We start from the raw sequence: 17,647 nt of genomic DNA, 5'->3' as shown, positions 1-17,647 counted from the left end.
AAAGATAAATTGGAACAATACACACATTTCATATTCACGCCCTCATCCTAACCTTGGTTCAAAACCTGTTTTGATATCTGACAGTTGGACTTGTTCAATGAGCAGCGCAAGTCATAACCCTTCAGTGTCCAATTCTATAATTCATGAACTGAATTCAGGTATTTTTACAAATAATTCGATTCCAATGAGGTTCTTGGATGGTTCTGAGGTGCCTAGACTTGTTTCCTGCATCTCACTCTCATTTAACTTACGATCAATATGATTCAACCGGTTGAGGTCTAAGACTTGGTTCTGTTATTTGCATCTTGTGGATAATTATGTGTTTAACTCAGTGGTATGCCCCTGGTCTCGTCCATCAGTGTTGACTGCTATAGGTTACGGAGTCAGAGTCATAAAGCACGAAAACAGACCCTTTGGTCCAACTTGTCCGCGCTGACCAGACATCCCAGTCCCAATTACCAGCATTTAGCCAATATCCCTCTAAACCTTTCCTACTACGTTCCCTTCCTTTTTCCCTTAATTTTGGGAATGTGTGTAACCCTAACTTATTCCATTTTTCCTAGAATGTTATTGTCATCAGATGGATTTTAAGTTTCTGCCAAACTCCCCAGCTCTTGTACTTCTTGGACTTTCTTGCATTATTTTATAGCTATGGACCTAGCTCTTGCACTTCTGGCTAGACTTCAAACCATTTAAATTCAGTGATCCTTCTTAGGCTAGCCCAAACCTCATGGATTTCTGTGCCTCCTACAGGGCTTTCAAACTTCTCCCAGTTCCTGGCCTCTTGGCTGTTTCCTGTTGATTTAATTTGAATAACTATTCTTTAGCCACTCCAAGCTTCATGACTTTTACTGTCTCTCCACCTCTCTGCTTACAGCTATTCTAATCCACAGATATGCCTAAGCTGACACTGATCATTTTTAATACCACAGAAACTGATCTTGTAGTTTGAGTTTCTGGGGAATGCTGCAACCAACATTTTTACTTTACATGTCCTTGCAAAGGCATTCATAGATGGCTTCAATTTTAATTGTCCAAACCAAAAGTGAGCTGCTTAAGCCTCATATACCAGGTATATGTGGTCAGGCTATTTCTTGAGGGTGCAATCTTTGTCTAAATACTCTTGCAAATAACAGGTATGCACTTAGAGTTCCCTTTGCTGACTTCTAGTCAAAGGCTCTCTCCTTAAGTAAAGTTATTTTCATGAGCTTTCCTCATCAACCTGTTCCGTAACAGCAATGCCAAATAATGGACAGCCAATTTAACAGCTTTAGTCCATCAAAAGAGATAACGAAGTCATCCACCTCTTCTTCAAACTTTGAGGTTAAATGGGCAAACACAAATAAATTCAGCTCTCGAGTTTGAGCTATATATGGTTCCTTCACCAGAAGCCTTCATACCCCCTTTCCACCTTGTGCTGTCTCAATAGGAACCTTCCTGTCCTGCCATCCTCGCTGTTTCTTTTTGCAGTTCCTACCCACCTTTTCCCCTTTCCTACCCCTCTTTCTGTCTGAATTATCTTACCCTTTAGTTGCTAGAATTACAGTTCTAATCATGGTTGTTCTAATTTTATCTGTTTCATTATCCTCAGTTTCCAGCTCTAAATACTTTGCCAATTTTGCACCCTCTCCAAAGCCTCCATATCTTTCCTGTAATGTGATGACCAGAATTGAAACTTTTAGATGGAACTCACCGCTTAATGCTTAGCTATCTCTTAATTCCAAGGACAAAGCTTTTACTTTTTCACAGAACATAAAACTGCACAGCACAGGAACAGGCCCTTCAGCCCACGATGTCGTGCTGAACATGATGCCAAATTAAACTAATCCCTTCTGCCAGCCCTTGGTCCATATCCCTCAATTCTGTGCATATTCATGTGCTTATTGAAAAGTCCCTGAAACACTTCTTTTGTATCTGCCTTCACCACCACCCCTGGCAGTATGCGCCACACTCCTACCACCCTCTGTGTAAAAAAGCTTGCTCCTCACATCTCCTTTGAACTTTCCTCTTCTCACCTTGAATGCATGTTCCCTAGTATTAGACATTTCAACTCTGGGAAAAAGATTCTGACCGTCAACCCTATCTATGCATCTCACAATTTTATAGACTTCTATCAAGTCTCCCCTCAGTGTCCACTACTCCAGAGGAAACAATCCAAGATTTTCTAGCCTCTCCTTATAGCTCATACCCTTTAATCGAGGCAGCATCTTGGCAAACCTCTTCTGCACCCTTTCCAAAGCCTCCATATCCTTCCCGTAATGTGATGACCAGAATTGAATGCAATGTTAATTGTCCTTTTGTTTTATTCATTCATGGGATGAGGGGGTTGCTGGCTAGGCTGCATTTATTGCGCATTCCTACAGGACTTAGTGAACCAGATGAGTTTTTTCAACAATCGACAATGGGTTCACAGTCATCATTAGATTTTTAATTCCAGCTATTTATTGAATTCAAATTCTACCATCTGCCATGGCAGGATTCAAACTTCAGTCCTCAGTACATTATCTGGGTCTCTGGATTAACAGTCCAACCAATAATGCCACTAGGCCACCGTCTCCTGCTTTATGAAAGTAATAATATCAAATATGGACATCTTAGCACTACTAAATACTGTATTAAGGGGTCAAGAAAATGGTTTTACAGACTTCTTTTTTAAAAAAGGAAGAGCTTTCGAAGGGACAATTTGTTTCCCCACACCAATTCTTTCATTTGGCTGTGGAACTGTCCCAGATTAGCCACCAGATATGCTGCAACCAGTTGTGAGGAATTAACTCTGCTCTTTTTATCCCAATTTATGTTGGTTGCAACAATTTTTTGTAAGCACATAGCCATCAGGCTTCAAATAAAACTTAGTTAACTAGATAAAAATGAAGGAGTCAATTCCAATGATTTCTTGAGTGAATAGAAGGCGAATTTTATTAATACTACCCCAAAAACATACAAAAATGTGACGTCAAACACACGTATACCCACAACCCCCCAACACACACACAGGTAATAATCTTAAAAACAGGGAAGGTAAAGGCTGTTGCAGGTTGAAGTTTTTAAAGTTTTATGCAAATGCTATTATTCATTCTGAAATCTTTGTACTATATGTTAATAAATTACAAAAGACAAATAATTACCTAAATTCAGACTCTAGAAAAATCACATGTTGTAGATCAAATGCAACGTCAAGTTGTTAACGTACAATGACAACAATTTATACATATATAGCACCATGCATTCAATGAAAGTCCCAAGGTACTTCACAAGAGGATTTTAAAACTAAGCTTGGTACTGAGCCATGAGTCAGATAAGCAGAAGATCCCCAAATATTTGGTTAAAGAGGTACAATCTAAGGAGCATCTTAAAGGAGGTAAGCAAAGTACAGAGGTGAGAGGCTTAGGGATGGAATTCCAAAGTTCAAGGCAGTTCAAGGCATGAGCACAGATGATCAACAATTAAAATTGATAATGCACAATGTAACAACAGTCCAAAGCCAGTTGAAGAAGTATGAAATTACACATTTTTTGATAATAAGTTGCTATCATGTTTCTGTTTGGGAAGTGGGTGGGGTATGAGGGATGCAGGTCAGAAGACTGAATGTGTTACAAAACAACAGGGTCACAGCCCCAGAAAACCAAGGCAGATCTTCTAAAAAACCCGGCTCAGCACTCAGCAGTTTCCATAGTTGCCCTAAATTTGTGCCCAGGCCTGAAACCATCCTCCCCTCCCCTAAACAAACATTTGCCATTATCCCAGCTCAGCACGTCTACCGCACCTGTGAAAATCAAGGTAGCATTTTCATTTAATGTTTTACCAAAGAATATTTTGAAGTCAAAACTGCAGCTTTATAAAACACAATCAACAGGTTTGTTTGAGTATAAATCAAACTCTCAGATGGCAGTGGTGTCTATTTCTAGTGCTAGTTAATCAGCATTTCTAAGCCATTCAGGTACAATAACATGGTTCTAAAGTTACTAGACTAACAAGCCCAACTTAAGAAGTTGCAGCATTCATGTGGTGCACATGTTTGTTCAGGCCCACCTCTCCTATCTGAGCTTTGTATGTTATCCTTCATTTTGGGAACCCCTGAATGACCCTGATGGAGTCAGCAAGTATCTGGCTTGGCCCTTTGCTCAGGATAATCACTCTTGCTCCCCATAATAATATGCCGTCCTCTATGGTGATCCGATTAATGGATTAATGATGTGGAGATGAATCCAACTCTCACTGCAGCAGCTGGGGAATTTAAATTCAGTTAATAATAAATCTGTAACAAAGAGCTACAAAGTGATTATGAAACTACTGAATTGTGTTAAAAACTCATCTGGTTCAATTAGTGTCCCTTAAGAAACGAAATGTGTTATCCTTATCCAGTCTGGTCCATGTGCGAGTCCAGTCACGCCAGCAATGTGAAGGAACTCAATTGAACCAAACTACATTGATTCAAAGCAGCAGCTCATCAAAATCTTCTGGGCAATTAAGGATGGGCACTAAGTATTGGACTTGCCAGCTGAAATAACTCCATAAAGGTCAGTATCCCAGCATCAAGTCACCCTTTACCTGCACATGCATAGTGCATGACACTGATCTAGCTAGCACAGAACTGGGTCCTAGAGTGAGCAGAACCCCTGACATTCCTGTTTAAATCTGTCAGCCAGGATTCCCTGATTGGGGCTGTTAACCTGGTCCAATCAGAGCAATATTCTATGAGGTCCACCTGGCTGACCGCATTCCAATCACTATATCCCTCCTCCTCGTCATGGGATGTAGGCCCTTTCTTTTTACTGTAGCTTCTCCTGGAGTGTTTTCACACCATGTCTAGTTCTTCTGAATCTGCCTTGAATACTGACGCCGTATACCGGACTGTAGCCCACCTCTTGCGCCTGGAGAATCTTGGTAGAAATTCACTGTCTCTAGGTTATAATATTTGCCATGTCCATCTTGGCCTCAGATGCTAAGTGGAGGGGGAGGACTCATGGGTTTTGACAGCCTTGCCAGATGTTCTGAGGGGCTGGTAATGTTTTGTGCCTGCCCAATTTATGAAGTTGCAGCATTCGTGTGGTGCACATGTTTGTTCAGGACCATTTCTCCTACCTGATCTTTGTATGTCATGGGACCTGACTTCATGTTGACTGTGCCTCTTACCCATGCAGGGCCATTCCCGTAGTTTCAACACCAAACTTCATCCCTTGAAGTAAACTGCCTCTCTCGCTTAGAGGAGTCTTGTGCCTGACACTGGCATTCCAAATGCTGTTTCACCCTCTTCCTCCCTCCAGGTCCAGGAAGATCAGGTTTAACCTGGTGGAGTCTTCTCCCAATTAGCAACTCTGCTGGAGTTGTCCCTGTAATTGCTTGAGGGGTGGTCCTATAATCGAACAGGAACCAGAAGTTTGGTATTGAGTGAAGCTGTAGACTGCTTCTCTAAGCCTACCTTGGGACTGCCCTTTCCGCCAGACCATTGGATAATGGATGGCATGGAACTGTCCTTACATGCCAAATGCTATTCAACTTTAGGAAATACTCAAAATCCCTGCTGGTAATCACGGCTTGTTGTCTGTGACCAACACCCAGTCTGTGTATTGCAAAAGATGCTTGCAACATTTCAATCCTTGTCCCCATGTTTGACAAATGAACTCTATACATGCCCAACCACTTTGAATGGGTGTCCACAATAACTGAAAATACATAGAGCCCATCAAAGAGCCGGCATAGTCAACATGTAACCGAGTCCAAGGTTTACCCAGCATTTCCATGAACGTGGGGAAGCTGTTGGCAGTAATTTCTGTCCTTGTTGGCACTCTGGGCACTGCCCCACCAATGTGGCTACACCTGCATCCAATCCTGGCCAACATACATAACATCTTCATTTTGGGAATGCCTGAATGACCCTGATGGAGTTCAGCCAGTATCTGGCAGTGACTTTTGCTCAGAATAATCACTCTTGCTCCTTATAATGTGCTGTCCTCTATGGTGATCGGATCTTGCTGTGTCCAGAAAGGTTTCTAGACTGGTTATGATGGCCCTTTTGTTACCCTCATGACCACCAGCTGTTTAGTTTTGCCAGAATGGGACCTTTTCGTGGTCACAGTCTGATATTGTCAGTGGTGACCAGGAGGATGTCCAAAAAGTTTAAAACCAGAATAGACTCTTCCAGCGGTAATACCACCAGTGGGAGGCAGCTCAAGGCATCTGCATTTGCCATTTGGCCTCCTGGACGGTGTTCCAACTTGTAATCGTACGTACTCAGAATTAGAGCCCACCGCTGAGTTTGACCCGAAGCTATGGGTGGCAAGGACCTGTCTTCTTTGAGTAGCCCTAGCAGGATATTGTGGTCTGTTACTATCACAAATCTATGTCCATGAAGGTATCAGTGGAACTTTCTCAAACCAAAGGTGACCGCTAAATCTTCCTTCTCTAGCTGGGCATATCATTAGCCAAAGAGAAATGAATCATTCGGTATCAAGCATTCCCCTCTGGGGGGGCCATTGGTGAGCCAACATTACCCAGATAGTGTACAGGGAGGCATCGCATGTCAGCACCACATCTCACTTGGGATCATAGTGTGCCAACACCTTAGATGATAGCTGCTTCCTCACTTCCCTAAAGGCTACATCTTGGCTACAAGACCATTTCCAGTAACCCTGCCAGTTTTGCATCCAAGTCTTTATGTGAGGGATTGGGCATTATCCAGCTGCAAGAAGTGGTTCATCGTTTGTTTGAAATCTCCACAAAAGGTTAACCAACCCATCAGGCTTCAGAATCAGTACAACCGGTGTTGCCTATTCCACAAACTGCACTGGTTTGATGATTCCTTCACTTTCCAGCCTCCTGATTTCCACCTCTACTTTTGCACTCAAGGCAAATGGCACTGGATGGGCCTTGCAGAATCATAGAATTGCTTCTTGGCCCCTTTGATAATCCCTAGATCTTCCTGAAAAATATCCAGGTATTTAATTAGGACTTCACTTAGGCAGCCATTTTCTAAATGAAAAATGTTGAGCCAATCAAGTTGAATATTTTTCAACCAATTTTGTCTCATCAAGCTTGGACCTGAGCCTTTTACTACAATCAGTGGCAACTGAACCAGCTGCTTCTCATAAGAGATTGGAACCGAAGTTTCACCCTTAAGTTGTAGGGGTTCCCTGGCATAGGTTCTCAGCCTGGCCGAGGTCTTATGCAAACTTAAGGGTTGGAGTCCACAGCGAATTTTGATAAAGACTAGTTCTGCAATCACTGATACAGCCGCACCAGTATTGGCATGCATTAGAACCAGGTGACCATTTAACCAGACGTTTATTTTGATTGGTTCTGATTTGGATGTAACTGTTACATACCAGCTTTATATGAAATTTGCATAGCCGGCAATCTCTTGGATATCAGCCTATGAGTTCTCTTATTCAATTCAGGCCTAGTGGGACTCTTTTGCTGTTGAGTCTGTATACCGGCAGGAACTAAAATAGCCTTCTGGCCCAGAACCTTGGAAAATTTTAACAGATTGGCCGCGCTTGGCTTTGTTTTGGGGTTTTGCTCAGGGCTGGCCTAGGGTCCCTCTGCTCAGGATATGTCCTGAGTGAGTGAAGGCAATTGCATAGCCTCAAGTGGTGTTACCCAAGTTCAGTCAGTCTGGCAAGACATACCCTGTAACTCATTAGCTCCACCTGACACATTTTCTAATGATAAAGCCAGTTGTAGTGCCTGTTTGAAGTCCAGTTGGGCTTCAGCTAGTAGGCACTTTTGCACAGTCACATCATTAATTCCACATACTAATTGTTCTCTCAGCATCGCACTGAGGGTTAAACCAAAATCACATGCCCTAGCCAGTCATCTTATCCTCGTCAAAAATCTTGATACAGATTCTGCTGGTTATCGAACCGTCAAATGAAATTGATAGCATCAGAGGCGGCTTGGGTCATAATTTCCTTAGCTAAATCCATCAACTTTTGAAAGGTTTTAGCACCTGGTGCCTCCGAGAAAGTCGGAGGCACCAGATTTGGTTATAACCAAAAAACCTGCAGGTCCACACACTGTCAGGAGAATTACTCATTGTTTTTCGTCTGCCCCAATGTCATTTGCCTGGAAAAAATAATGCATTAGTTCCACATACTGGGCTTCGATGGCAGGATCAAATGAATCAAGCTGCTCAAATAGTGGCATAATGCCAGAAATGCTTATCACAATTCAAAGATGACTGGTGCATGCAAATCTTTTCAGGGGCATATTTTGCTCATGTCACCAGTGAAATAACTCCACGAAGGCTAGTTTCCTATCACCAAGTCACCCTTTATTTACACGTGTACAGTCCATGACACTGATCCAGCTAGCTCAGAGCCAGCTCCTAGAGTGAGCAGAACCCCTGATATTCCTGTTTATATCTGTCAGCCAGGGCTCCCTGATTGGAACAGTTAAACAGCCCCAATCAGGGATCTTATGTTCTATGAGATCCACCTATCTGACTTTGGTTCAATCAATAAACCAGCCTCCTGCATATCCATTGAATGCAATGTGAATCTTTTTCAGCTTTCAAAGGAAACAGTCACCAACTGTAAAAATTACAAATATTGATATAAGACACTAACTGTTCAGCCAGAAATCAATACTCTCCTTGGAAAAGTAAATAGAAAACACATTTTTGGGATAATATCCTGAATTTTGTCCCACCTTTGTTGATGCCTTAAAGAAGTTTGGAATCTAGTGTGATAAGAATACAGCAGTCTGAACTCAAACACAGGGCAGCAAGCTCATGGATATGAGACACACAGGTTTGCCTTGAGATCATGTGGTAGGGGCAGCTTTGGAGTCATGAGACCCAGACCATTTGATCCCCATACAGGAGAACGTGCCATATTTAAAGCATTCACATTTTATAACGAACAGTCACTTTAATGAGCATCCCTTCTGTCCTGACGCTACATCCTTACACCTTTCATTTTTGAACCAAAATAGATTTAGTTATATCTTACTTCAGACTCTATCTCTTGGAGTGCCAAATTATCAAACTTAAACACAGGGGAAAAAATCTAAAGACAATGTAATTCACTCTCTTGTGAATCAAAGGAACTCCTGCAGAGAGTCAAGTCAGGCATATTTAAATGATTAGCATGCAATGGACAGATTATTGAGGACATAGGAGACTGATGTCAATTTCATTCAATTGGAAATGTTTCATTAAATCCTAGTGGTCTATATTTAGATTTGGTTTTGAATACTGTATTTATGAGTTCCCATCAATAACAAGAAAGTCTCTGCTGCTGACAGTATCGAGAGTTATTTTTCTGCTGCTGGGGTTATCACACACAACCACGCATCTGATTTTATGAGCCTGCCCTCTACCTTTACAATGTCATAAGTCTCCACAAAATTTAGCCCAAAATATCGAGATAAACTTGAAGTTCAAATTGACAATGCTGAATAAACTGTTGCTGTCCCAGGGCAGTGATTTTTAAACTTCTTTGGCTGAAAGGCCCCCTTTCAAACAGAATAGTAATCACATCAGCCCTTACTTACATTAAAATATAATACTTATTTTATGAAAAGTGTCACCCATAAAGAGTACATTGATAATTCTTGAACAAATATACTTGCTGCAGGTACAGTGATCCTTATGCTGCTCTCAGCACTCATTCATGCCCACTCCCAATGATGAGACATCCAGCATACTGTACACTGGAAAAGTATAGCATTTTAGGGAAGGTGTATCAAACCTTCACTGAGAATTCCAAATCTGTGTGTCACAATTAGTGAGCGAGCTGTGCAAGAATAAATTAGTTTCAAGTCACAAAGAATCTTGATCAAACCAAATTATTTTGCATTTTCTGAGGTCTTTGAACATTCATTATTTTGCTTGTCCTCTCTTTCCAGCACTCTAATTTTTGTCCATCACCTACTCTCCTATTTCTGTGCCTTACTATCTTTTACTGATTAATTTCTTTACAGTTTCCCATATTTTAATTGTCCGTCTTGAAGCCTCTGTAAATATATCCAGAATTAGACAGCAAAACCTTCAGCCTTCAGCAATGCTGTTTCTCTCATCCAATGGAAATCTACTTCATGAATTAGTTTTCACTGGTCATTATCAGAAAACTGACTGTTGCAGCTCAGGCAGAGTATATAACAAGTGCCTGATACACAACCACCAGTGAATGAAAGGAAAATGATTTTCACAATCTTGCAGTACGTAATTGACAACTTGGGTTTATACACATAGCCAGTCTATTCCATCTGAACCCATCAATTCTCCTACATAAATGCAGCCCTACCCTCTCTTTTTCTCTCCCTGGCTAATCCTTATTTCCATTTGCTCCTTTCCTCCCTCATGTTATTTTTTTTCCTCTCTGGCATAACTCTGGTTAATATCCTTTCACTGGCTCATTGTTCTTCGAAATATCTCGCTCTTATTTGTCTCTGGTGGTTGCCCCAGTTTTTGACTGACTCGACAGTCATACTCCAATTTCTGCCTCAGCTACAATCACTCAGTTCAGTACACACGGAAAATAGAATCCAAGACTTCTGGTTAATATAGACTAGTTCTAAATTGGATGCTGTTTCGTTAAGTTTTTCAGGAAGTTTCAAATAATAGGTTGTGCACTAATATGCTAGTCTTTTAGTGGCACACAGAAGAAAACAAAAGCTTATGTCGACAGCTGATAATCCCCTTCGGAAATGGTTTTGCTGACACACAGTAGATAAAGAGAGATCTTTGCTGAGTTCAAACTTGCATTGCTAATGGAATTGACACTTGAATGACACTAAATCTATTTAGTCCTGCTCAAGAAGGCAATACAATAAATTTGAAAGGGTCACTTTTTGTTTTTAAAATTATGAGTCTTTGCTTTTATTCTCAAACTGCATTAGGAATAGTATCCACAACTAAAGCATAAAAATATTTATATGTAGATCTTGATTTAATCATACCTTGTATTTATATTACATCTCTAACGTACTGAAGTATTCAAGGTGCCTCACAGGAGCATTATCAAACATTTGACACTTGGCCACTAAAAGAGTTATTACAGCAGTTGACAAAGAGCTTGGTCAAAGATAACAAATGAGGAAGGGAAAATAGAAAAGCAGAGGAGATGGTTCAGAAAGGAATTCCAGACCTGAGGGTCTTGGCAGTTGAACACACAGCTGACTAAATTCAGGACTCCCCAAGAGGCCAGAATTGCAGGAGCAAAGATATATCCCAGCTGTTTCTAAGGCTGGAGGAAATTGCAGAAAGGATAGGCAAAGGCAATGAGAGATTTGAAAACAAGGATTAGTATTTTAAAATGGAGACATTTCTAAAATGGAGACATTTCTAAAATGGGAGCCACTGTCAAGCAGCAAACACAGGCGTGAAAAGCAAATGGTACTAAGCATACAGACAGCAGAGCTTTTGGACACCTTACATTAAAGAAGAATAATGAGCATTTTATGTTGGCTGAAAGGTCTTAAATTTCTGCTGGAGCTATTTATTTTGATCACTACTATGGATTTTAGAAAATATACTTGCATGGATTTAATAAGTGCTAATTATAAAGATCTGTATTTTTTAAAATCTGACAAAGTATTGATAATAATCAGTTTTTAGTGATCAGTTATGTCAAGCATTTTATCATTCGAATCTGATACATCCTAGTAATTTAGAAGGGTAAGCGAGATAAATTAGGAAGTGGCAGGTCAATTAGTCTAATGCCAGTACAAGGAAGTTATTAGACTGTTATCAAGAAGAGTGTGACTGCGTATTTGGACAAATTTGAGCTATCAAAGAACCAACATGGGTTTGTTTATAAAAGAGTAAATATGTCATGCCTAATGAACAGAGTTGAATTATTCTGATGCGGTATGGAAGTACATTTAGCTATACAGTTCTCTGGTTGAACCCTATGTAGGGCACTGCAGTTTTGAGTATGGTAACTTAGGAAGACAACATTGGCTTGGACTATATGCGAAACAGATTTAGAATGTGTATTCACAGAACAACGAGGACTAAAAGGCTTAAATTAGGAGGACGAATTGCACAAACTAGGCTTACATTTCCCTGAATCTAGAAGATTAATGGATGAATTAATTTGTATTTTTATGATAATAGGAAAGCAGTGGAGGAAGGAATATGAAAGCTTCAGATAAAGATTAGAAGGCTGCACATTTGGATCATAAAAACTGGCATAGACGAGTTGGTTAAAAAACCTCCTTTATGAAAAACTATGAAAAATTATTCAAGATTCCTTTGGTAGAACAGACCAGAAGGAGCATAACCTTTAAATTATGGTTAGAGAAACACAAAACTTTCACACAAGGGTTGAAAAAAAAACAAAGAACTGCATATGCTGGAAATCAGAAACAAAAACATAAATTGCTGGAAAAACCTGCAGAACTTCTCCAGCAATTTCTGTTTTTGCTTCACACAATGGTATTGGAAGTCTATACTATCCCCAGAAAGCTAATTAAGCTATGCCATTTGAAAATTGCAAAATCTGAGACTGAGAGAAAGAGTATAGGTTTTGGGCACGTGTAGTAAAACCTTTTTAGTTAATAAAGTTTTGTACAAAAAGAGAAAATAATTTTGTTCAGACTTGTTAAAATTATAATTGCAGAATCACACCTTACAGTTGATACCATGGAAGGACCAGTCACCAGTGAAACCCCATAGCTGAGCATAAAAGCAAAGTTCTGAGCCGTACTCAAAGGAATTTTCCGTGGAGACAATCATGTTCTCCTGATCTGTATGCTTCTTTCAGGCCACCTCCTCTATGGCTCTATGGATTATATGCTGCTCGAATGGATATGGCAATGGAAAACATTTAAAGAGCACATGAATAAATCACAACAATTATTCATTCCTGACTGACAAAGAAAAACAGGAAAGGGCTCCTGACTGACTAACAATAGAGACTGTATTAGATCCAAGGAAGGGGCACAGAAACTGGTCAAGAAAATAAAAACTAGCAGTCTTGAGAATTGGTCACAGCTCAGATTTCAGCAAAGAAAGACAAAGGGTATGATTAAAAACAAGGAAGTACAGTATGAGTGTAAGCTTGTATGGAACATACAAACTGATTATAAAACCTTCTATAGGTTTGTGAAGACAAAAATATTAGTTAAAATGGTTGCAGGTTCCTTACAGGAAGAAACAAGGGAAGTTATAATGGGGAGTAAAGAGATGACAGAACAAAAATATGTATTTCATTGGCCTATCTTCACAAAGGAAGACATAAATAATGTCCCAAAAACACTGGGAAATGCAGGGTCTAGATAGAGGGAAGAACTGAAAGAAATCAGCGTTAGGAGGGAAATGGCATTGGGGAAATTGACTATGAATAGATACTATACTAGTTTCTAATGGACTATATCCACTGGAGCTTAGAAGAATGAGGGAGGATTCCATAGGAACCTGTAAAATTCTAACAGGACTAGATGGGATAAACGTCAGGAACATTCTTCCTGCAATCAGTGAGTCTAGAACCAGGGGGTCACAGTGTTAGGACATGGGCTATGCTATTTAGGACTGAGATGCGGGAAATTTCTTCATCTAGAGAGTCACGAAATTCTGCCACAGAAAGTGGTTGGGACCAAAATATTAACTGTTAGATATAGTTCTTAGGGCTAAAGGGATCAAAGGAAAGGGGTTGAAAGCAAGAAACAGGGTACCGAGTTGGATGGTCATATCGAATGGCAGAGCAGACTGGCTTACTCTTGGTCCTATTTTCTTTGCTTCTAAGTGTCCTTAGGAATCAAATTATTAATAAGGTGTTAAATGACATCAATGCTTGAACCAAAGTTGATAACGGAGTTTCTATAACATTTCTAAGCATGAATATACATTTTGAAAACAGGAAATTTCTTTTCTCTTGAAGGTAATTTTAAAATATCTTGAATATATCTCCTTAACTTTAAATTCAGAATAGATGTATGTGTTCCTGATATACAAATTATTTTTCTATAACACAATGGCTTATGCCTAGAATTTATCATTAGAACTAACAGCCCACTGAATTAAAGATAATATATTGATTGTGCTGGATTTATGCATCTAATTGAAGCAAATAATGAAGCAAACAATGAAAAGTACTCTAAGAGGTATGTTTAGTGTTGGGGAGCATTTAATCAAGTGAGGGGATGATTGGATGAGGCACCACTGCTTTCTCATCTCTGCCCCAATTAAAACTAAACTGGGAAGGCTTTAGATGGCCTTCTCTCCCTCCTGCCGGTTGAAGTCCTTAATTAATTGTCACAGCTCACAGGTAGCTCACAGAAAATTAAGCCCTTCTATTCCCACAGGCATGATAAAAGTTAAAATATTTAAAAGAAACATGCAAAATCCCCAAACAACCTGATTTTTAGACCCAGATTGAAAGAAAGCACAGACTAGGTTTCTGTACTTAACAAGAAATCACCATATCTTACATGACATTAGATTTTAGCTGCAGGTAAAGAATGAAATTAAATTAAATAAATTCTACAAATTAAAACTCTAAATCCCTTATGAACTCCTCCTTACATACACACACACAAATATAAAAAAATGGCAGGACAGAAAACAGTTCATTTTTGTTTACAAGATGTTTGTTTAGTTTTTGCTGATCTGAAGATTTCTCCTCAACTTTCCTTCTTTTGAATCCTTCCATTGCTTTGCAAGAAGCACAGGGTGGCTGGCTCACTTATAAAAGGTTTCTGACTTATTCAAAGTCACGCTTGCAACATCTATTAGAAGCCAATTTTCTTCATGCTTAAAGTGGATTACTGCAAATAACAGAGAGTGCTTTTGACTTCTGCAGATCTGTTGATTTCTATGCTGTTCTGAACTAGTTTATCTCTGTCTAACTTACAGCCCAAGCTGTTCAGTTAACTGACAGCATAAGCACTGTTTTGTTGGCAGGCAGAGTACTTTTGCCAATGATAACTGGACCCCTGTCCACAACCAATCAACTTCTTGGTTCCAGTTTGTCTGCTGTTGCTGGAACTCAAAGCAATAGAAATACGGTTTACAAACCACATCAAGTTTCTTGATTTAAAAGTATACAGCTACCCTTGTAAACCCAGGTCTTAACCAGTTCTTTTTCACTTCAGCACGTAGTTTTAAAAAGCACAAAAGTTAAATGGTACAGTCTTTACACAATGTCCAAATAAGGGTCTCACCACCTCCCTCTCCAGATGTTTGTGATCAACCCTTTTGTGTTTTCACATGCTCTTATGGGCAGTCCTTCATCATCAGACACTGGACGCCTGATTGATAGAATGGCATCAGGAAAGGGGGGCTATGCTTAGATCTGAACCTCCTTCCCTGGACTTTCATCCATCCTAGCTGGCAGCTGTTGGTGGGAGGATGAGTTTTCCACCCTGCATATCTTAATCCCAGGGAAGGCATATTGCTGAACATTAACACATTGGTCATCCCCAAAGCAGGCTGTATTGGGTTCTCCAGCTGGCAGCATGGCCCCAGTTGCCTAAGTTAAATTTTGTTCAGGATTTTTATTAATTATAAATAGGATATTTTTCATAAAATTCACAAGCAATTGACACACAGTCTTATAATAAAAAGAGAACTTTCTAGTTTGTGAATGAAAAATATAATAGAAACAGTACAACCTTCCATTGCATATTTCATGTCCTGTGCAAAAAGGTTCCACATCACTTCTGCACTTATCTTTCCCACATTCAGCTCCTGTGGAAACCTAAAATAAAGAGAATGCATGACTCAATTAAATGCTAAAAATACTTGATAATATATTAAACTTTTTTGTTTCTCTAATTATGGTAAGCTTCACAATTATGAATGAAAATTTATATACCTCCATTTTTGGAATCACCTACCTCCAAAGGAATTTACGAAGCAGACACCACTTTTACTTAATTAATGAGCTAGCCTACATGAACAAAAGTGTAGATAGAAAAAGGAAAAGGCATATTTTTAAAATTTCATTATTCCTCAATTTTCCTCTTTCCTCTGCAGGAAGCACTACCGTGCGTTGGGACATAGCTCATATGTTATCCACTTCCTGATGCCTGAGCCAATTGACAGAATTTATAACAACATAAGGAATATCATTTCATAGATTATTCCTAATATTGAAGATCAGAGTTTCCTGAAAGACAATTGCCAGACATTAAACCCACCAGATGAACTTGAGATTTTCTAGGTCATTGGCGTTGCTCACTGAGATTGCCAATTAAAAACATAAATCACACAAACTGCATGATTTGAGTGCCTGCAACTGTTTATAGGACCTAATTTCTTTAGACCAGTTTTGTTTAGGAAGGGAACCAGAGGGGTCAGTTTCAGGGCACAGGACCTTCACATTCGCAAGAGGATGATATAAAGATTATGTCCTAAACCAGGACAAGGAGAGATCAGGGTTCAGAGCCAATTCTGGCTGTAGCCATACCTAGTGGTTTGGCATCTTAATATTCACACACTGACTAAGGTTGTCATGATGGTTCCACCTTCTCAACCTCTTAAACTCACCACCAGTCATGTCTTTCTCTCTCTATCTCTCATGAGAGAGCAGCCCTATAGTAGTCTCTGGGACTATGGCAACCTTACATTCTGCCTACATGGCACCTGATCATTTGACTCATGATCACGTCAAACATCCATACCATTCTCTTTGCAATGAGGGTTTAGTTTCTATCGCAATAACCAAAGAGGTGAAAAGTTCCACAGATCATGAATTTTCCTCCTATGGCAGCACATATGTACGGAAATTAATTACACTACTAGATAGATATCTGGAAAGATATATTGGAACTCGGAGGGCTAGGAGCCTTGGTGTAGGGTGATACATGGCTGAGGCATTGCGAAGGTTAAAATAAGACATAATGAATGCAAATTTATTTCTGAACAGCTCAGGTCAAGAGGAGACATGAGGCATTTAGCTACACAAAGAGACATAGCCACAATAATGTTGTAAAGTAGAAACTTGTTTGAATGTTCTGAGGAGATAACTGTTATAATTGGAAACCTGTTTGCATTTTCAAGGGACATGGGCACTTCAGGAGTTTGATTAGTCTTACAATGGAAGTGTTTATTCCAACCAGGCACTGTCCAGCCTCCAAATGAGATATCAATACTATACTTGTCTTGTACTGTTTATGGCCATGTGATAATTTGCATGCCCGAGTAATAAGCATAACTGGTTCAAGCATAAAAGGTTCAGAAAGGCAGCAGAGTAGCAGTGCAGCATGTGGACTCCTGCTCGGAACTCATCTGCTCCATCAGCTTTTACTTTCTTCCCCATCTTTCACAGCTTTTTCTTTCTTACTTTAATCTGCTTACCTGCTTTGAAGAGATCAAGCCAGCATGGGGGACGGTGAGAAAGCGCAGGGGAGAGTGAGCCCAACACAGGGGACAGTGACAGACCGTGGGGGAGAGCAAGTGAACAATGCAGAGGAGGGCGAGACCAACGCAGGGGACTTTGAGAGAGTGTGGGGGAGATCAAGCCCAGCACTGCAGCAATAGAGGTCTCCCGCCACTGCAGCAAGAACTGGTAACCAGAGGTTGCCCTGCATCCGCAGCAGCAGCAAGGACAGGGGATCAAGCCCAACACGGAGGAGAATGAAACCTTGTGAGGACTGTGAGCCCAGCATGGCTAAACACTTAAGAGTTCAACACCACAGTCCTTCTTTAATTATTTATTTATGTTTCTACTTTATACTAAGAAGGACTTTAATGTTGAACTTT

At 40.0% G+C, this 17,647-nt stretch overlaps 1 protein-coding gene across 1 annotated transcript in view; it reads right to left on the bottom strand.

Annotated features, from left to right (window-relative positions):
* LOC109931109 (protein unc-13 homolog A) overlaps nucleotides 1–17,647 on the bottom strand; it is a 342,784-nt gene that overhangs the window by 132,144 nt on the left and 192,993 nt on the right. Inside the window, exon 27 of the mRNA XM_048613913.1 lies at nucleotides 15,556–15,641. Within this exon, the coding sequence (XP_048469870.1) occupies nucleotides 15,556–15,641 (86 nt within the window). The remainder of the gene's footprint in view (nucleotides 1–15,555; nucleotides 15,642–17,647) is intronic.

Source organism: Rhincodon typus, chromosome 29, assembly GCF_021869965.1.
Source record: "Rhincodon typus isolate 14 chromosome 29, sRhiTyp1.1, whole genome shotgun sequence".
NCBI lineage: Eukaryota > Metazoa > Chordata > Chondrichthyes > Orectolobiformes > Rhincodontidae > Rhincodon > Rhincodon typus.
Note: the sequence above shows the minus strand (reverse complement) of the source record. Positions and strands in the feature narration are given on the sequence as shown.